Genomic DNA, 19,104 nt, shown 5'->3' on the forward strand with positions numbered 1-19,104 from the left:
GGAGGGGGTGCAGTAGGACAGGGAGGGGGGTGCAGTAGGACAGGGAGGGGTGCAGTAGGACAGGGAGGGGGGGAGTAGGACAGGGGAGGGAGGAGGGGGTGAAGTAGGACAGGGGAGGGAGGGGCATGTGTGAAGTTGGACAGGGGTGGGAGGAGGGTGTGTGTGTGTACTTGTGCTTCAGGGGAAAGGAATGTTTCTGTAACGAAAAAGAGGATAAAACTGTGGGCAATATTATGGCTGATTTTAATGAAAAATACAAGAGACTTGGGTATGCGTTTTTATTAGTCAATAAGTATGTTTAATTATTTTCCACAGTGACTTGACTTATTCATTTAGATTACATGAGGAGCACTGGACCACAACAGTTATCCTCCAGTGGACTGGGTTCTTAGCTGTCCTCTTTCGTCTGGGCTCATGTCCACCCAGCTAGCTGCCTTCATCTCATCCTCCGTGCCTCTCTTCTATGCCTGTCCCGGTCTTCCCTCTTTCATTTTCCTTTACGGGGTCCACAGCACTGTTTGGCTGCTGATGTTTGGAGGTTTGCGCATTGTGTGGCCAATGCAATTCAGTTATTTCCAGTAGTGGGAATTTTTCATGAAAATACATGTTTCAGACGAATTTCTTCACAATCTGCGTTGCAGTTTTCCTGTCTTTAATTTCATAAATGAAACGTAAGAATGTATGGGTGATAAATGGGATAAAATGTTCATAAATCTATATGAAGAAATTAATGGAAAGAAACTTTGAAAATAAAATATTTGAAAATGGTGATGACAGACATGAATACATTTCTCAGAATAATCATTCAATGAACGGAACAGTGCTATGCAAAAAGACACAGTAATTGAGACTGGCAATATATATACAGATTATGATAACTACTACTACTTAAGTACCATGTTGTTTATAACAGCTCGACCATCCAAAATCCGTGATGAATTTGAATGTTTTAGATGTTTTAATCAATAATGTATGACTTCATTGTGTTCAGTACATATAGTTTAAACCAGCGCCTTAGCATTGGTTTGTGACAGTGTTTTATGACATGGATATTTATCTTGTAAACCACTTAAGGCAGACACAATCATAAATTACCGAATCATACCATGATTGAACTAAAAACCTAGGATGAAAAAAATGGGAACAGTGTGTTGAGACGTAGTTTATGAACAGCTCCTTTCACCGGCAGCTAGTTCACATTATATCTCTTCCAGACTGCCTTCCCATTACAACACATCGAGTCACAGTTGGGTCCATATTCAATTCATGACAGTATCCTCCGCAGTCTACGTCACACCAGTCCAGCATCTTTCATCATGGCGTAAAACTCAGACTTCTTGTTGCTCAGCAATTCGCCAGGGGGAGCAAACTCCTTCACTTGCCCTGCGTCCATCACCATGACTCTGGAAGGGAAAGTCACACCATATGAAGCTAATGCTTTCATTTAAACATACACTGGCTGACTGATGTATGGAAGAACTGGGAGGCAGTGTAGTCATATCACTATCAGTGAAAGTGTAAAGCCAGTGACAGAGCCTCCAACCTACAGACTTTGTTGTCATTACCATCCCTGACCCAACTGCCGTCCCATGTGGGTCTCGGAACATCCCCAACATGCAGCCAAAAAGCTAAGTGTCGCTCGTGAGAGGCATTGTACAAAAAGACGACGTTAGAAATGGTTTCCTGAAAATCTGAATGTTCCTGACATGTCACAGTCAATACCGATGATGTGAGGTTGATTCTAAATATCATACACTGCAATGAAACATGGACCCAGTGATGGTTTTTTCCTGTCATTGTCCATGATGGTAGTTGTACCTGTCACAGTCCATGACAACACCTAACTACCTGTCACAGTCCAGTCATGACACCTACCTGTCACAGTCCATGACAACACCTAACTACCTGTCACAGTCCATGACAACACCTAACTACCTGTCACAGTCATGACAACACCTAACTACCTGTCACAGTCCATGACAACACCTAACTACCTGTCAAAGTCATTACACCTAACTACCTGTCACAGTCATGACAACACCTAACTACCTGTCACAGTCATGACAACACCTAACTACCTGTCACAGTCATGACACACCTAACTACCTGTCACAGTCCATGACAACACCTAACTACCTGTCAAAGTCATTACACCTAACTACCTGTCACAGTCATGACAACACCTAACTACCTGTCACAGTCATGACAACACCTACCTGTCACAGTCATGACACCTAACTACCTGTCACAGTCATGACAACACCAACCTGTCACAGTCCATGACAACACCTAACTACCTGTCAGTCATGACACCTAACTACCTGTCACAGTCATGACAACACCTAAATACCTGTCACAGTCATGACACCTAACTACCTGTCACAGTCATGAGAACACCAACCTGTCACAGTCATGATAACACTTAACTACCTGTCAGTCATGACACCTAACTACCTGTCAGTCCGTGACGACACCTACCTGTCATAGTAATGACACCTAACTACCTGTAACAGTCATGACATCTGACTACCTGTCAGTCTGTGACAACACCTAAATACCTGTCACAGTCATGACACCTAACTACCTGTCACAGTCACGACACCTAACTACCTGTCACAGTCCATGACAACACCTAACTACCTGTCACAGTCATGACAACACCTACCTGTCACAGTCATGACACCTAACTACCTGTCACAGTCATGACAACACCAACCTGTCACAGTCATGACAACACCTAACTACCTGTCACAGTCCATGACAACACCTAACTACCTGTCAGTCATGACACCTAACTACCTGTCACAGTCATGACAACACCTAAATACCTGTCACAGTCATGACACCTAACTACCTGTCACAGTCATGAGAACACCAACCTGTCACAGTCATGATAACACCTAACTACCTGTCAGTCATGACACCTAACTACCTGTCAGTCCGTGACGACACCTACCTGTCATAGTAATGACACCTAACTACCTGTAACAGTCATGACATCTGACTACCTGTCAGTCTGTGACAACACCTAAATACCTGTCACAGTCATGACACCTAACTACCTGTCACAGTCCATGACAACACTTAACTACCTGTCACAGTCATGACACCTAACTACCTGTCAGTCCGTGACGACACTTAACTACCTGTCACAGTCATGACAACACCTACCTGTCACAGTCATGACACCTAACTACCTGTCACAGTCATGACAACACCTAACTACCTGTCACAGTCATAACAACACCTAAATACCTGTCACAGTCATGACACCTACCTACCTGTCACAGTCATGACAACACCAACCTGTCACAGTCATGACAACACCTAACTACCTGTCACAGTCATGACACCTAACTACCTGTCAGTCCATGACGACACCTAACTACCTGTCACAGTCATGACACCTAACTACCTGTTACAGTCCATGACAACATCTAACTACCTGTCAGAGTCATGACACCTAACTACCTGTCACAGTCATGACACCTAACTACCTGTTACAGTCCATGACAACATCTAACTACCTGTCAGAGTCATGACACCTAACTACCTGTCACAGTCCGTGACGCCACCTACCTGTCATAGTCCATTATGGTGTTGAGGCGGTGAGCGATGGTGATGATGGTACAGGAGCTGAAGGCAGAACGGATGGTGTCCTGGATCAAGGCGTCTGTCTCCATGTCCACCGCTGCTGTCGCTTCGTCCAGAACCAGAATCTTCGTCCTGCGCAGCAAGGTGCGGGCCAGGCACACCAGCTGTCTCTGCCCCACGCTGAAACACCCAGCACTGCTCACAGGGCACGGTCTCTGGGGCTCACACGTGCAGTTATTCGTTAAATATCATGACCAATTGGTTTTTCAATGGTCTCTCCCTCCCACCCAGTCTGTTTGGTCAAAGTTTGTGACAGAAAGTGCTAAGGACTTTCCCAGAAGTATCCTCGTTTCGACCAGCTGCAGAAGTGCACCACCCTTCTGTATGCATCAAACGCTTGGGTGCTGTACACGAAGCAGATGTCTGCCGGAGCACTTTCACCGGCCACACCTTTGCTCCACCATGGGCACCAGTTTAAGGACGGAAGGCAGTACAGGAACTAGCCAGTCCCACACAGCACCACCAGCAGGACAGTACAGGAACTAGCCAGTCTCACACACTGAGGCTGACCTGACGCTCCGCCAGCTGTGCTGAGGAGGGCTGACACGAGGATGCCAAAGAACGGCTCCACACCAGTGCTGTATCATGACAGCACTCAGAGAAGCCCCACAGTGCGAGTCAAAGGCCACCTGAAGCGCCAGATGTCACGTTTCAGTATACTGACTGTCAAGAGTTGGGAGCAGATGGCTGAAAACCGACAAAGCTGGCAGTCCACAACGTGAAAAGCCACAATCAGATTGGGCAGCCAGGAATGAGGACGTGGAGGAAAGCAGTCCAAATCCTCGTCTACATCAAGAGCTCCAGGACCTGCGCCTAAAGAATGTTGTCTCTTCGGCCACCACAAAGTCCGCACCAGATCCCGAGGATGTCCTTCCCAGTGATCTCCGGACATTTAGAACCAGCCATCACTATCCACATTACAATTACCATTGTTAGCAGCAACAACAATGTAATTAGCATCAACAGCATCATCACCATTTCAGAGAGGTGCCAGAGCTGTATGACAGTCCGTGACGCACCATTATTTATTCGACCTTTTTTTAATGAAAGTAAGGCATTGTATTCACGTCATCAGTGAGTAAGAAGTAAAAGGCACTCATTTCAAACAACTTCTGAAACATCGTAATAGAAGAATGGATCTGAGAAGTCACAAGACACTACCTCTCTCGGAGAGAGAAACAGGAAGCCTTATACATTCTGACAACACACACACACACACGTTTCAATTTTCCGCTCGCTCATATTGGAGGACTACTTCAAAGTAATGATTTCAAGCCCATATTAAATATTTCTAAATGCACAACAGTGTTACATACAAGCTAAGAAAACAAACGTCTTTCAATCCCCCCAAAAGTATCTAAACAACATTTTCAAATTTAATAAACTTACTTACAGATAAGATCACCTTTTTGCCTCTTTTGAGCGTACTGCAAAAGTTAAAAAATCGATTTCGGAGACAAATTATTCTTTAGGCACATACCTTTTTCTCAACTTATCATACTTGAGACATTCCATTATAAAATGGAACTCATCCCCAAACACACACGCGTTACAAACCTTACACAACGTAACTCTCGTTGTATGCTTTTTCGTCTCCCCATTTCTATTTCCAACTCATGATTACTACATCGAAATTTGAAGAAGCTGATAGCGTAATTGTCAGACATTTGACATGCATTTATTTTGTTTTGCTTTTTGCGTGTGGTACATGAACTTTGCATGCGTGTCTCATAACCCTTGTTAATGTTTAAATGACACTAAAACTGATTCTGATTCCAAAATAACTTGAAATTTCGACAAAACAACATTTAGTTCTCGGTTCTAGAGCTTGTCTCCATGAATTTTGAAAATTCTCTTTCAACGTTTTTTGATATTCTTGCAGAATTATTCCCTATCTGAGAAGGATTGAGCATCCCCAAACATAATCATACCCTATTCCTATCAAAACTTGTCTGATATTAATCATCTATTCTGATAAATAAATACCATTTCTATATTAATCAAATATCAAGTATATTTTGTCCAGAATATTTGTCTGCGTTTGATAATACGACAGTCCAAAATCGAACCAATCTCATTTTCACCAATGCACTAATTGGGCATCATGAGACATTGTGTTTTTTATGTATTTTTCAGACATGCGCGCGCGAGTTCCTCCCCCCACCACCCCCTTCACTGACTCAACGGACCTCAGGTTGCCCCCCTCCTCCCCCCACCATCCCCTTCACTGACCCAACGGACCTCAGGTTGCCCCCCTCCCCACACCACCCCCTTCACTGACTCAACGGACCTCAGGTTACCCCCCTCCTCCCCCCACCACCCCCTTCACTGACTCAACGGACCTCAGGTTACCCCCCTCCTCCCCCCACCACCCCCTTCACTGACTCAACGGACCTCAGGTTGCCCCCCTCCTCCCCCCACCACCCCCTTCACTGACTCAACGGACCTCAGGTTGCCCCCCTCCTCCCCCCCACCACCCCCTTCACTGACTCAACGGACCTCAGGTTGCCCCCCTCCTCCCCACACTGGAAGGCCAGCTGGCCGGGAAGGGAGAGAACCGAGTGACGGAGGTGGGCCCTCTCCAGAGCCGTCCACAGCTGGTCGTCCCGGTACTCGTCAAACGGGTCCAGGTTCATCCGCAGGGTGCCCGAGAACAGCACTGGGTCCTGCACATCGTAATGATGACGATGAATGTGATTATGATGAATTTGATGACTATGACAGTAGTGTTGGAAGCGATAACTATGATAATGCTGACGATAAAGGCAACAACAATAATGGCATAAAACATGGCTCTGTCCCTTGTAGTTCAATGGCCCCAACCTGCTGTCCTTTTTAAAGTTCAAATCCATCTACGTCATGGTGGTGGGGATAAGGGATTATGAGGTTTGGTAAAGCATGACGTTTTGTTGACAGCATGGCGAGTCTAGCTACTGTCTTCCTGTGCTGGAGGAAGGGGCATTGTAGTTTTCAATCATGGCTGAAACGTGGAAGTACTGATAAAGCGATTTGTGACGAATTTTGCAGCTCTGCCCTGGACTGCCTCTATCATAACGTTGTGCTGGAAGTGAAGTCCCACACTGTACAGGAAGGGAGCGTATATGTTTGTAAAGACCTCCTGCAAGTGAGTAGCATTGGCCTTGCGCCATCAGATGCCGGCGGTCTTGCTGGTTCACAGCACATGCAGGTCCTAGCTGCGGTGTCGTGTGATGGTGAGGTCGACATAACTGGCCGAAATGACGGTTACCAAGATGTGTCCATGAAGCTAAATACGATTTCTCATCACAGGCTTCTTTTTGTGACAGGAAGGGGGAAATGTCATGGCCAACCATTCCTAAAGGCTTGGCAGGTCTTGTTGCAGCTGGAGTGGGTCGTGCCATCTGACGTGACAGCGACCTAAGCTGTTTGTTGTTTTCTACCAACAGGCAGTTGAGGTAGACCAGGAAAAGCATGCAACCAACGACTGACTCCTGTGTTGAGCTGTGTGGTGTGGTGTGCTGTGCTGTGCTGTGGTGTGCTGTGCTGTGCTGTGTGTGTGTGTGTGTGTGTGTGTGTGTGTGCGCGCGCGCGCACGCGAGCGCGATGTTCGTTCCAAAAGCTGCATATGCCCATGATACCTGTGGCAGAATGGTGAGGCGAGATCTGAGGTCGTGAAGCCCCATATCCGCGATGTTGACGCCGTCGATGAGAATGCACCCCCCTGCAGCCTCGATCAGTCGGAACAGGGCCAGGGTGAGGGACGATTTACCTGCCCCTGTTCTTCCCACAATGCCCACCTGCTCACGTCAATGACAGACAATCATGAAAGCCATAAATATTTACTGACACTTTGTGTTAAGTCAGGAGGTAAGTTTTTCAATCAATGAATTCACACCTTATATCCAGATTTAGTGTTTCCTTGCTTGTTTTTTTCTGGCCTTCCTGTTTCTCTCTTCCATCCATTCATTCAGTGAATGTACCAACCAGCAGTATTTTGTACGTGTCAATATTTATTGTACGTGCGTGCGTGTGTCCAGTTCCCTGCAGACGTAATAACGTAATCTTACGAAGTCAAACGAAACTTCTTTTTTTAAAAGCTATAAATGATCAAAATTGAGGTTGAGTATCCTTCTTCACGGTCAAATAGAACCAATGTGCTGTAACAGATGCCAGTGTTACTTCATCCATTTCACCTCTCACCCCCCGACCTCCCGCCACACAAACAGACGATTAAACAAAGGCCCAAACAAATCAGAAAATAAACGATCATCCATTCAGCGTTTATCCAGCTGTCAGCTAACACAACCACTCAACCTATACGTGTTAACTTTTTAGAATGTATTAAAGATGACCAGTGTGTTACCTTCTACCTTTAAAACAGAGGTTAGATAGAGGGCCCATAGCCTTTGACGGCCCTTGGGGCAGTAAAATCAGCTCTGCACAGGAGGGCCAGTCCTCTCCTTCCGCCGCTAACCTTCCCCGACCGAAGTCAGGTACCACTCACACCCGAGTGGAGTGAGGACACGACAGCAAGCGGAGACAGGGATTCGAACTCTGATCACAGGTGAACTATGGATCAGAAGTCCAACGCCTAACTGATTCTATATTTTCCCTTCCTTGACGGTGAAAGTGACCATGTCTGTTACCTTTTCGCCATGGTTGATTGTAAAGGTGACCTCTTTCAGCACCAGGTCCAGGCCTGGGCGGTAGCGCATATAGAAGTGCTGAAACACTACCTCCCCTCTCTGTGGCCAGTTGGGGTCAGGGGTCGTGTCTGGCTTCTCCCAGTCTGCCTGAAAGAAGGACATACTTATCACAGTGATGGTGGTATGCTTTGTTCTCTCTCTCTCTCTCTCTCTCTCTCTCACACACACACACACACACACACGTACGCACATGCACACACACGTACGTACGCAAATACACAATCCGTAAACACCCATCCTACTCACAAGCACACATACTCCCTGAAGACTTCAATAGAGGAGAAAAAAAAAGTGGGGAACGTGAGAGGGTATGGGCGGAAACAAAGTGACGGCTATGCTTCGTCACATGCAAAGGCCATTTGAAAAGGCAGGTTTTTGAATTGGTTTTGAGAGAGGACAGATTATCATCATCATCATCATCATATATATTTATATAGCGCTGAATCTTGTGCAGAGACAAATCAAAGCGCTTTCGCACCAGTCATTCACACGCATACATAACTCTAAAACTGGAAAAAAAAATACAACTGAAGACAAGGAAGAGGCAGGGAAGGGAGGCTATTTTGGGAAGAGGTAGGTTTTAAGACCAGACTTGAAAGAGCTGAGTGCGGAGACCTGACGAAGAGAAAGAGAAAGAGGAAGTTCATTCCAATTACAAGGTCCAGAGACAGAGAAAGAACGGCGGCCAACATTTATCAATCAGACATATCAATCAATCAGACATGTCAATCCTGCTACTGTCAACTGCGGCGCATCAGCTCCATCCGGAAATATCTGTCCACTGACGCAACATCTAGACTTGTCGTTTCTCTCATTCTCTCTCGCCTTGACTACTGTAACTCTCTATTGTCTGGTTTGCCTGCTTCATCCATTCAGTCCCTTCAGCGCATACAAAATTCTGCTGCCCGACTCGTCCTCAGAAAGAAAAGATCTGAGCACACCACTCCTCTTTTGCAACATCTCCACTGGCTCCCTGTCTCACACCGAATAAAGTACAAGATCAGCACTCTATGCTACAAATGTATTCACAAATCAGCCCCTTCCTATCTCTGTGGCTGCCTTCACCTCTACACTCCATCTCGCTCACTACGATCAGCTTCGGATCCACTCCACTTACACATACCCAGATTCAAACTCTCGACTGTTGGCCACCGTTCTTTCTCTGTCTCTGGACCTTGCAATTGGAATGAACTTCCTCTTTCGCTTCGTCAAGTCTCCACACTCAGCTCTTTCAAGTCTGGCCTTAAAACCCACCTCTTCCCAAAATAGCCTCCCTTCCCTGCCTCTTCCTTGTCTTTTTTTTTTTTTTTTTTTTTCAGTTTTAGAGTTATGCTTGCGTGAGAATGACTGGTGCGAAAGCGCTTTGATTTGTTTATGCACAAGATTTAGCGCTATATAAGTACCATTATTATTATTATTATTATACGTAAACAAAGTGGATCCGAAGCCGATCTTAGAGAGCGAGATGGAGTGTAGAGGTGAAGGCAGCCACAGTGACTGGAAGGGGCAGATTTGTGAATACATTTATAACATAGAGTGCTGATCTTGTGCTTTATTCTGTGTGAGACAGGGAGCCAGTGGAGATGTTGCAAAAGAGGAGTGGTGTGCTCATATCTTTTCTTCCTGAGGACGAGTCGGGCAGCAGAGTTTTGTATGCGCTGAAGGGACTGAATGGATGAAGCAGGCAAACCAGACAATAGAGAGTTCAAGGTGAGAGAGAATGAGAGAAACGACAAGTCTAGATGTTGCGTCAGTGGACAGATATTTCCGGACGGAACTGATGCGCCGTAGTTGACAGTAGCAGGATTGACATGTCTGACTGATAAATTTGTGCATGGACAGTGTGTTGTCAAGGACAACACCGAGGTTCCTGACTGACCAGGAAAGAGGGATGGATGTACTGCCTAGTTTGATTGTGTCAGTTATGATGGAAGAGAGTTTTTGTTTAGTTCCTATGATCATTGCTTCCGTTTTGTCCGCGTTCAATTGTAGCTTATTTCGAGTCATCCAGTTTTGTATATCCAGGAAGGACTTGGATGAGCGACGACAATTTTTCAGGGTTATCACTCTTCTGGAGTTGAGTGTCATCAGCATGAGAATGATGACTGACATTATGGCGGTTGATAATTTCAGCGAAAGGAACAGTGTACAGTGTGAAGAGCACTGGGCCTAAAACAGATCCCTGTGGGACTCCATGTTCGATTTTAACGGGTTCAGATGGGAAATTATCAACAATGACAGATTGGAATTGATCATAAGATAAGATCTGAACCTGTCCAGAACAGTGCCGTTGATACCAAATGTAAAATGAAGACGAGAGAGAAGGACTGAATGGTCCATCGTGTCAAAGGCGGCTGACAAGTCGAGAAGAGTGAGAAGGGAAATTTTTCCAGAGTCGGACGCTAGCAGTAGATTATTCATGATGTGGAGGAGAGCGGTTTCGGTGCTGTGGTCAGCGCGATAGGCAGACCGAAATGGGTGGGTGAGATTGTTGAAACAAAAGGTGGTTGTTGAGCTGCCTCAGGACAGCTTTTTCAAGGAGTTTGGACATGAATGGAAGATTAGAAACTGGTCGAAAGTTTTTCAAAATGTTTGCGTCAAGGTTGGGTTTCTTCAGAAGAGGCCGGATGATTGCAGTTTTGAAAGCGGATGGAAACACACCAGTGAGAAGGGATGGGTTGACAATATTGGTGATTGTGGGGAGAAGCTGTGAGGCACACTGGGAAAAGACAGAGGCTGTTATAGGATCGAGCTCACATGATTCTATTGTCATTTCTTTCAGGATTTCATGGATTTCTATTTCAGTCAATGGATTAAAGAAATGGAGAGGAGTGCCGTGAGACAGAGTTGGGGAGTGACGGAGATCTAGAGGAACTGAATTTCAGACAGAAAGTACTTGATACGAAAAGATGATAAGACTTTGGTGAAGGAATATTTCTACAGATCTTTCTGTCTCCCCCGCCTGTCATCCTCTCCCCGCCTCTCTCTCTCTCTTTTCCTCTCTCATTCATTTTGAACAGATTTTACGCCCACAGGTTGAACCCAGTTCAGAAAACCAAGAAACATCACAGCAGAATGTCGAAGAAGATGTCTATATACACGAGTTAGACGAAGATATTACAGAGGCAGAAATAAGGTACACAATTCATGGGCTTAAGTCTGGAAAGGTGTCTGGTTTGGACGAAGTACCTCCAGATTTCTTCAGAGCAGCAGAAACTAAAATATCACCATTCCTAACAAAGTTGTTGAATAAATTATTCAGCGATAGTTACTTCCCTATAGAGTGGACGTATTCAGTGATAATACCATTGTTTAAAAAAGGAGATTTAAATAATCCTGGAAATTATAGGGGGATTTCTTTACTGAATGTAATTAGTAAAGTGTTCACTTTTATTTTGAATAAACGTTTGAATAGATGGGCTAAGATAAACACAAAATATGTGAGGAGCAAGCGGGTTTCCGAAAGGGGTATTCCACAATTGACCATATATATACCCTAGTGTCCATGATAAATAACTGTTTGAATGGTAAACGCAAAGGTAAATTATATGTTGCTTTTATAGATTACCAGAAGGCATTTGATTCAGTTGATCGTAACAAGTTATGGGGTGTGTTAGAAAAAAACAGAGCTTCTACTAAGATGTTGAAAATGTTGAAAGGAATCTGCAGTTCCGTACAGGCATGTGTTCGGAGTGGTGCAGAGTTATCAAACTTTTTTGATTGTCCAGCTGGGGTGAAGCAAGGTTGCTTGTTGTCTCCCTTGATTTTTTCACTCCTGATAACAGATGTAGCTGATTTTGTGACAAACAATGGGAAGCATGGATACCAGTTTTTGCCAGGTTTGTGGGAGATTTTTCTGTTGCTGTTTGCCGATGACATAGCTTTGATCTCTACTTCTCCTTCCGGACTTCAGAATCAGATAAATGATTTGCAACGAGTTTCCGACTCCCTTGGATTGACAGTAAATTTACAGAAAACAAAAATTATAGTTTTTAGAACAGGTGGTGATCTCAGTAAATATGAGAAATGGTACTATAAAGGGCAAGAGATTGAAATAGTGAACAGCTATAAATATTTAGGGTTTACTTTGTCAACTAGATTATCATTAGATATATCACTGTCCGAGTTTGCAAGCAGGGCGAAGGGTAAAGTGGTGGAGATAATAAAAACTATGTATAGTCTTGGTAATATAGATATGTTAATTTTCTTTAAATTGTTTGATGCACAAGTCAAGCCTATGTTGTTATATTCATCTGAAGTGTGGGGTCTAAGTCATGTTAAAGTTATAGAAAACATACACCTTTTTGTTTGTAAACATTTCTTAGGTGTCAGTGGAAAAACACCAAACACAATGGTGTATGGAGAAACAGGCAGATATCCGCTTTACATTGATAGTTATTTGAGTGCAATAAGATACTGGTTTAAAATACAAAAAATGACTCCGACTAGATTACCAAAGCAAGCATACGAAAGACATATGAACGAAGAAAGACAATCTAAAAACTGGGCATGTCAGGTTAAACAGTGTTTAGATTCATTTGGATTTTCAGAAGTCTGGATATATGGAGGGGTGGGAGATGAAAAAAAATTCTTAAAGTTGTTCAGACAGAGAATGGTCGATTGTTATAAACAAGACTGGAACGGAAAGTTGGAAAATAGTGATCTTTTTAAGGAATACCGCAAATTCAAATCTATATTACAACCAGAAAAATACCTGCGAGATATTACAATAGCAAAATTTGGAGTGGCTCTGGTGAAGTTTCGTCTAGGCGTTATTGACCTTAAGGTAAATAAAAGATATAACCATATGTCAAAACAAAAAAAACAACTGTCCCTTTTGTGATGATCTAGAAACTGAAGTACATTTTCTTATTAGATGTCCTGTATATGCTAAACTACGAGAAGTATATATATAAACATTATAGAAATAATAACACTCCACCAATTCCATTTTTGTTACAAAATGAAGACAGGTGTATAATAAGAGATGTCTCTATGTTTATTTACTATGCTTTTCATTCCAGAGAGGAACTGATGTGAAGTTTAATTTAGAATGTTATAATCAAATTGCGTGACAGAGCAATTATGTTTAAGTTCTATTGAATCTGGTTTTTCCCTCATTTTTTCAAATCGTTATCTTTATGTGTACGTGTTCTCATGTGGACAGGCTGGTGGCCTTCGCATTAAACTTCCTGCGTTCCTGCGTTCTTTTCCTCTCTCCCCTTCTGTGGTACCTCTCTGTATGAATGCCCCCCATCTCATCTCAGAGAACAAATCATAGCAAATGTGTTCCGACGTCCATGCACATACAACCTGACCATGCTTATTACATGAGAAGTCTTAATTAAACGACCAGTCTTCTACTTGTCTAAGGCATCTAAACTTTGGGATACGCTTGTCACGTGAATGATGTCCTCTCCCCTTCAACTGTGGTCAAGGTCTTTGGTAAAAAAAAACATTCTCCCTCTTCTGCCTCAGTCTCTCTCCATCGCTTTCCCCCACACAGCCCTCTCTCGGGTTGTCCCCCCCCCCCCCCCCCCCTATATTTTGTTTTCTATCTTGTCCTCTCTTTCTCTGTCCCACCTCATTCTCCAGAACTGAATACTCCTTCAGTCTCTCCACGGACACAATGTTGGACTGCAGTTCCCCCATTTGACGTGTCATCCACGTCAGACTGCCCGAAATCTGTGCACCAAAATTCGTTTTCCATTAAGAGTTCGCTTATCAAAGTTGTTTTGGGGGTCTGTCTGTCTGTTTGTTTGTTTTTTTAATGCTGGACTAGTGTGAAAGATTAAATGACTACATGAGAGATGTGGCATAAGGAAAGTGTAATTGAGTGAGAGAGGGAGAGAGAGAGAGAGACAGACACAGACAGACGGTCAGAAAGACAGAGACAGAGACAAAGGCAGAAACACAACAAAGACAATGACACTGGTGGATAAAACACATTAATTCCAATCTCAGTTATCGGTTTAATGTTGCTGTAACGGCGCATGATGGGAGAACAAATACATAAATGGTAGACTGAAAAATATTTACTCAATTACAAAAGAAAGGAAAGGGGAAAAACACAAACAACAACAACAACAACAAAAAGCGGTGTTTTTCTGTGTTCCCGTTTGGTTTTCGTCCTAATCTGAGGAATGTGTTTACGTCTGATGAGTCAGTCAACTATAATTCAACATCAGTGTTAATATATTGTGTTCATTCATTTGTGTTCTTTGAAATGGTGGAGTGGTAAAAGAATGAGAGGGGAAGAGTAAGAGGTCGGGAAGGAGAGAGAGAAAGGAGTTGAGACAGAAGACAGAAACAGAGGAGGTCTGTACAGTCTAGTGGAGGCAGGGAAAGAGACATAGTGTGGAAGAGAAGAGCCCAATACCTGCAGGGCGTAAGAAATGCAGAGACCAGCATCGGCGGCAGTGGTGGTGCTGCTGGTGATGACGAAAATACAGACTGCCGTCACCAGCACTGCTGCAAGGGCGTCAAGGTTCCACTGCATCCACCTGAATACCAACACCACCACCTGAATACCAACACCAACACCTGAACACCACCACCTGAACACCAACACCAACACCTGAATACCAACACCTGAATACCAACACCAACACCTGAACACCAACACCTGCATACCAACACCACCAACTGAATACTAACACCACCACCTGAATACCAACACCACCACCTGAATACCACCACCACCACCTGAATACCAAGACCAACACCTGAACACCAACACCTGAATACCAAGACCAACACCTGAATACCAACACCACCTGAATACCAACACCACCACCTGAATACCAACACCAACACCTGAACACCAACACCTGAATACCAACACCACCACCTGAATACCAACACCACCACCTGAATACCAACACCTGAATTCCAGCACCACCACCTGGACACCAACACTTGAATATCAGCACCACCACCTGAACACCAACACTTGAATATCAGCACCACCACCTGAACACCAACACCTGAATACCAACACCACCACCTGGACACCACCACCTGAATACCAACACCAACACCTGAATATCAACACCTGAATACCAACACCAACACCTGAATACCAACGCCGCCACCTGAATACCAACATCACCACCTGAATATCAACACCACCACCTGAATATCAACACCACCTGAATACCAACACCTGAATACCAACACCACCACCTGAATATCAACACCAACACCTGAACACCAACACCTGAATACCAACACCTGAATACCAACACCACCACCTGAACACCACCACCTGAATACCAACACCACCACCTGAATATCAACACCAACACCTGAATACCAACACCACCATCTGAATATCAACACCAACACCTGAACACAAACACCTGAATACCAACACCACCAACTGAACACCAACACCTGAATATCAACACCCAAATATCAACACCACCACCTGAATATCAACACTACCACCTGACTATCAACACCACCACCTGCATACCAACACCTGAACATCAGCACCACCAACTGCATATCAACAACACCACCTGAATATCACAACCTGAATACGAACACCAACACCTGAATACCGCCACCACCTGAATACCACCACCACTACCTGAATACCACCACCACCTGAATCCCAACATCACCACCTGAATACCAAAACCAACTGAATCCCACCTGAATCCCGACATCACCACCTGAATACCAACACCACCACCTGAATACAAACACCACCACCTGAATACCAACACCACCTGAATACCAACACCACTACCTGAATACCAACACCACCAACTGAATATCAACATCATCAGCTGAATACCAACATCACCACTACCTAAACATCAACACAACCAGAACATCAACACCACCACCTGGACATCACCACCACCACCACCTAATCTTCAACCAAACCACACTGTCCACATCAAACCATTCACACCCACAAACCACACTGTCCACATCAAACCATTCACACCCAAACTACACTGTCCACATCAAACCATTCACACCCACAAACCACACTGTCCACATCAAATCATTCACAGCCACAAACTACACTGTCCACATCAAATCATTCACACCCACAAACCACACTGTCCACATCAAACCATTCACACCCACAACCCACACAGTCCACATCAAACCATTCACACCCACAACCCACACAGTCCACATCAAACCATTCACACCCACAAACCACACTGTCCACATCAAATCATTCACCGCATGGCTGCCTGGCTGGCGAAGAAGAAGACCTGGTTGCAGTCCACCCTTCGTTTGGACTCTTCCAGGAAGCTAGTGGTGACGTCATAAGCCCGGATGGAGGATGCCCCGCCCACAGTCTCACTGAACAGCGCGAAGATAGGGGAGCGGCTCACACACTCCAGACGTCGTAACTGCCGTGTGGTGGGCACGTAAAAACGCTGGCGGAAGAGACAGAGAGATAAGTGGATACGGATAATTTATTTATGTATTGGTCATATGTTTTATTCAGATTAAGATGTTTGCTTTTTTACTTTTTAAGCCCACCTTTGGCATGATCAGTTACGAAATAGACATGTTCCTAAAACATATGTCTCCAAAATCGGTTTTTAATTTTTGTAATATGCTCAAAGGAGGCAAAAAAGTCGTTTTAGCTGTAAGTAAGATGATTAGATTTGCAAATGTTGTCTAGCTACACATTTGGAGTTAAAAGACATTTGTGTTTTCTCAACTTTTATGTGACATTGTTGTGTATTTGGAAATGTTTGTTCTGGGCATGAAAACATTATTTTGCAGTAATCCTCCATACTCCAATAGAAGTGAAAGGATAATTAAAACTTGAAACCTGTATGAATGTTCAACTGTGGGTTAAGAAAGTGACTTTTGGATTCATTTCTTTTTTCCAGTCGGATTTATAAAGTTGAATTGAACTGAACTGAATTGAAAATAAGTCTTCGTAAAAGCTCCAGTGTCCGATGAGACCGATAAGAAAAAAAATCCACTTTTCCCAGTCAGAATGACCGCCCGTCTTCTGAAGGCTGCACATGCTTTGGAAGGTTTCCTGTTCCAAAGGGTAAAAGTCTTCTGAAGGCTGCACGTGCTTTGGAAGGTTTCCTGTTCCAAAGGGTAAAAGTCTTCTGAAGGCTGCACGTGCTTTGGAAGGTTTCCTGTTCCAAAGGGTAAAAGTCTTCTGAAGGCTGCACGTGCTTTGGAAGGTCTCCTGTTCCAAAGGGTAAAAGTCTTCTGAAGGCTGCACATGCTTTGGAAGGTTTCCTGTTCCAAAGGGTAAAAGTCTTCTGAAGGCTGCACGTGCTTTGGAAGGTTTCCTGTTCCAAAGGGTAAAAGTCTTCTGAAGGCTGCACGTGCTTTGGAAGGTTTCCTGTTCCAAAGGGTAAAAGTCTTCTGAAGGCTGCACGTGCTTTGGAAGGTCTCCTGTTCCAAAGGGTAAAAAGTCTTTGATCACAGGGCTTCGGAATACATCAATAAACAAAAATATGTATAAAGCCTTCAAAAAAAAGTTGGATCTCTTTTATACATCTAAACTGTTTGTTTTCACTGGCCCTTTAAGAGGGGCATTGGGTATATTGAATGTGTCTGTCTGCCAGTCAGTCGGTTGGTCTGTCTGCTTCTTCCCTGAAGAAAATAACTCTCAGACCTGGCAGAAGAAGTAGATGACTGCGACAGGCAGCATGACGATGACTGACAATGGCGTGTGCATCACCATCACCATCAGCGTCACCATCACCAGAACAAATGTCACCTGCCACACACACACACACACACGCGCGCGCGTGCGCGTAAGCACACACAGACAACACACACACACACATACACAAACACACACGTGCACACACACACACACACACACGCACACGCACACACACAGTGAGCGGAGATGAGATGAGGGAGAAAGAACGAGATGTGTAGATAGAGAGATGCAGGGAAAGAGTGAAATAGGTAAATGTAGAGATGGACAGAGGGAGGATGAAATGGGGGAACGGAGAGAGAGAGGAGGGATGGGGGGAGAGGGATAGAGAAAGAATGAAAGAGAGAGAGATTCCAGATTCCAGATGGTTTAATGTTCATAAGTCATCCGGCTCCTGACATTGTCAACAATAACAGACAGCATTCTAGTACATTAAAATTTTGCTTGGACTCTGAATTACACAATCTTATAATTTGTTTAGCTGACATATGGATAAGTCACACACACACACACACACACACACACACACACACACACACACACGCGTGTGATGCATCCTACATTTGAACTGAGTTGCGGCCTGCGGCTCACACCTGCACTGCATGTGTATGGATATTCGTCTAGAACAGGAAAAGCAAATAATCAGTTGAGAGGTAATAGAGTGAGTATGACAATGCATTTTTTTTCACCCAGCCCTCGAAAGGGAAACAACAGATGAAAAAAGGGAAATCATCACATCAATGCAGTGTACACTTTATACATCATGCATATATGAATGATAATTTGACATTTACAACACTGCATATAGTTAAAGGAGAATGAGAGTGATCATTCACCAATACAATATACACACTGGAGCATAAAACCCCCAGAAAGTGTAAACAATTGTAAAACATAAATGAGGAAAAGAAAAAATGTGTACATCGGTATAAAAACACACAGAAGATTGTGAGAGAAAGGCTGTGAACGTGAGAGAGGCGGCATGAGACAAGAACCCACCATGCCCCCAACATGGAAGGATAATGCACATCCCTCTTCAGGAATACACAACATGCAAAACACTCACACAGGTCTTCTATGTCTGTTATGCAT

At 44.1% G+C, this 19,104-nt stretch overlaps 1 protein-coding gene across 1 annotated transcript in view; it reads right to left on the bottom strand.

Annotated features, from left to right (window-relative positions):
* Nucleotides 1-280: 280 nt before the first annotated feature.
* LOC143277539 (ATP-binding cassette sub-family C member 3-like) overlaps nucleotides 281-19,104 on the bottom strand; it is a 129,656-nt gene continuing 110,832 nt past the window's right edge. Inside the window, exons 27-35 of the mRNA XM_076582419.1 lie at nucleotides 17,962-18,066; nucleotides 16,548-16,747; nucleotides 14,719-14,842; nucleotides 13,923-14,024; nucleotides 8,280-8,426; nucleotides 7,272-7,430; nucleotides 6,154-6,320; nucleotides 3,580-3,774; nucleotides 281-1,403 (exon numbers count right to left, since the gene is read on the bottom strand). Coding sequence (XP_076438534.1) covers nucleotides 1,292-1,403; nucleotides 3,580-3,774; nucleotides 6,154-6,320; nucleotides 7,272-7,430; nucleotides 8,280-8,426; nucleotides 13,923-14,024; nucleotides 14,719-14,842; nucleotides 16,548-16,747; nucleotides 17,962-18,066 — 1,311 coding nt within the window. The 3' untranslated portion in view covers nucleotides 281-1,291. The remainder of the gene's footprint in view (nucleotides 1,404-3,579; nucleotides 3,775-6,153; nucleotides 6,321-7,271; nucleotides 7,431-8,279; nucleotides 8,427-13,922; nucleotides 14,025-14,718; nucleotides 14,843-16,547; nucleotides 16,748-17,961; nucleotides 18,067-19,104) is intronic.

The sequence above is a fragment of the Babylonia areolata genome, chromosome 34 (assembly GCF_041734735.1).
Source record: "Babylonia areolata isolate BAREFJ2019XMU chromosome 34, ASM4173473v1, whole genome shotgun sequence".
Taxonomy (NCBI): Eukaryota; Metazoa; Mollusca; class Gastropoda; order Neogastropoda; family Buccinidae; genus Babylonia; species Babylonia areolata.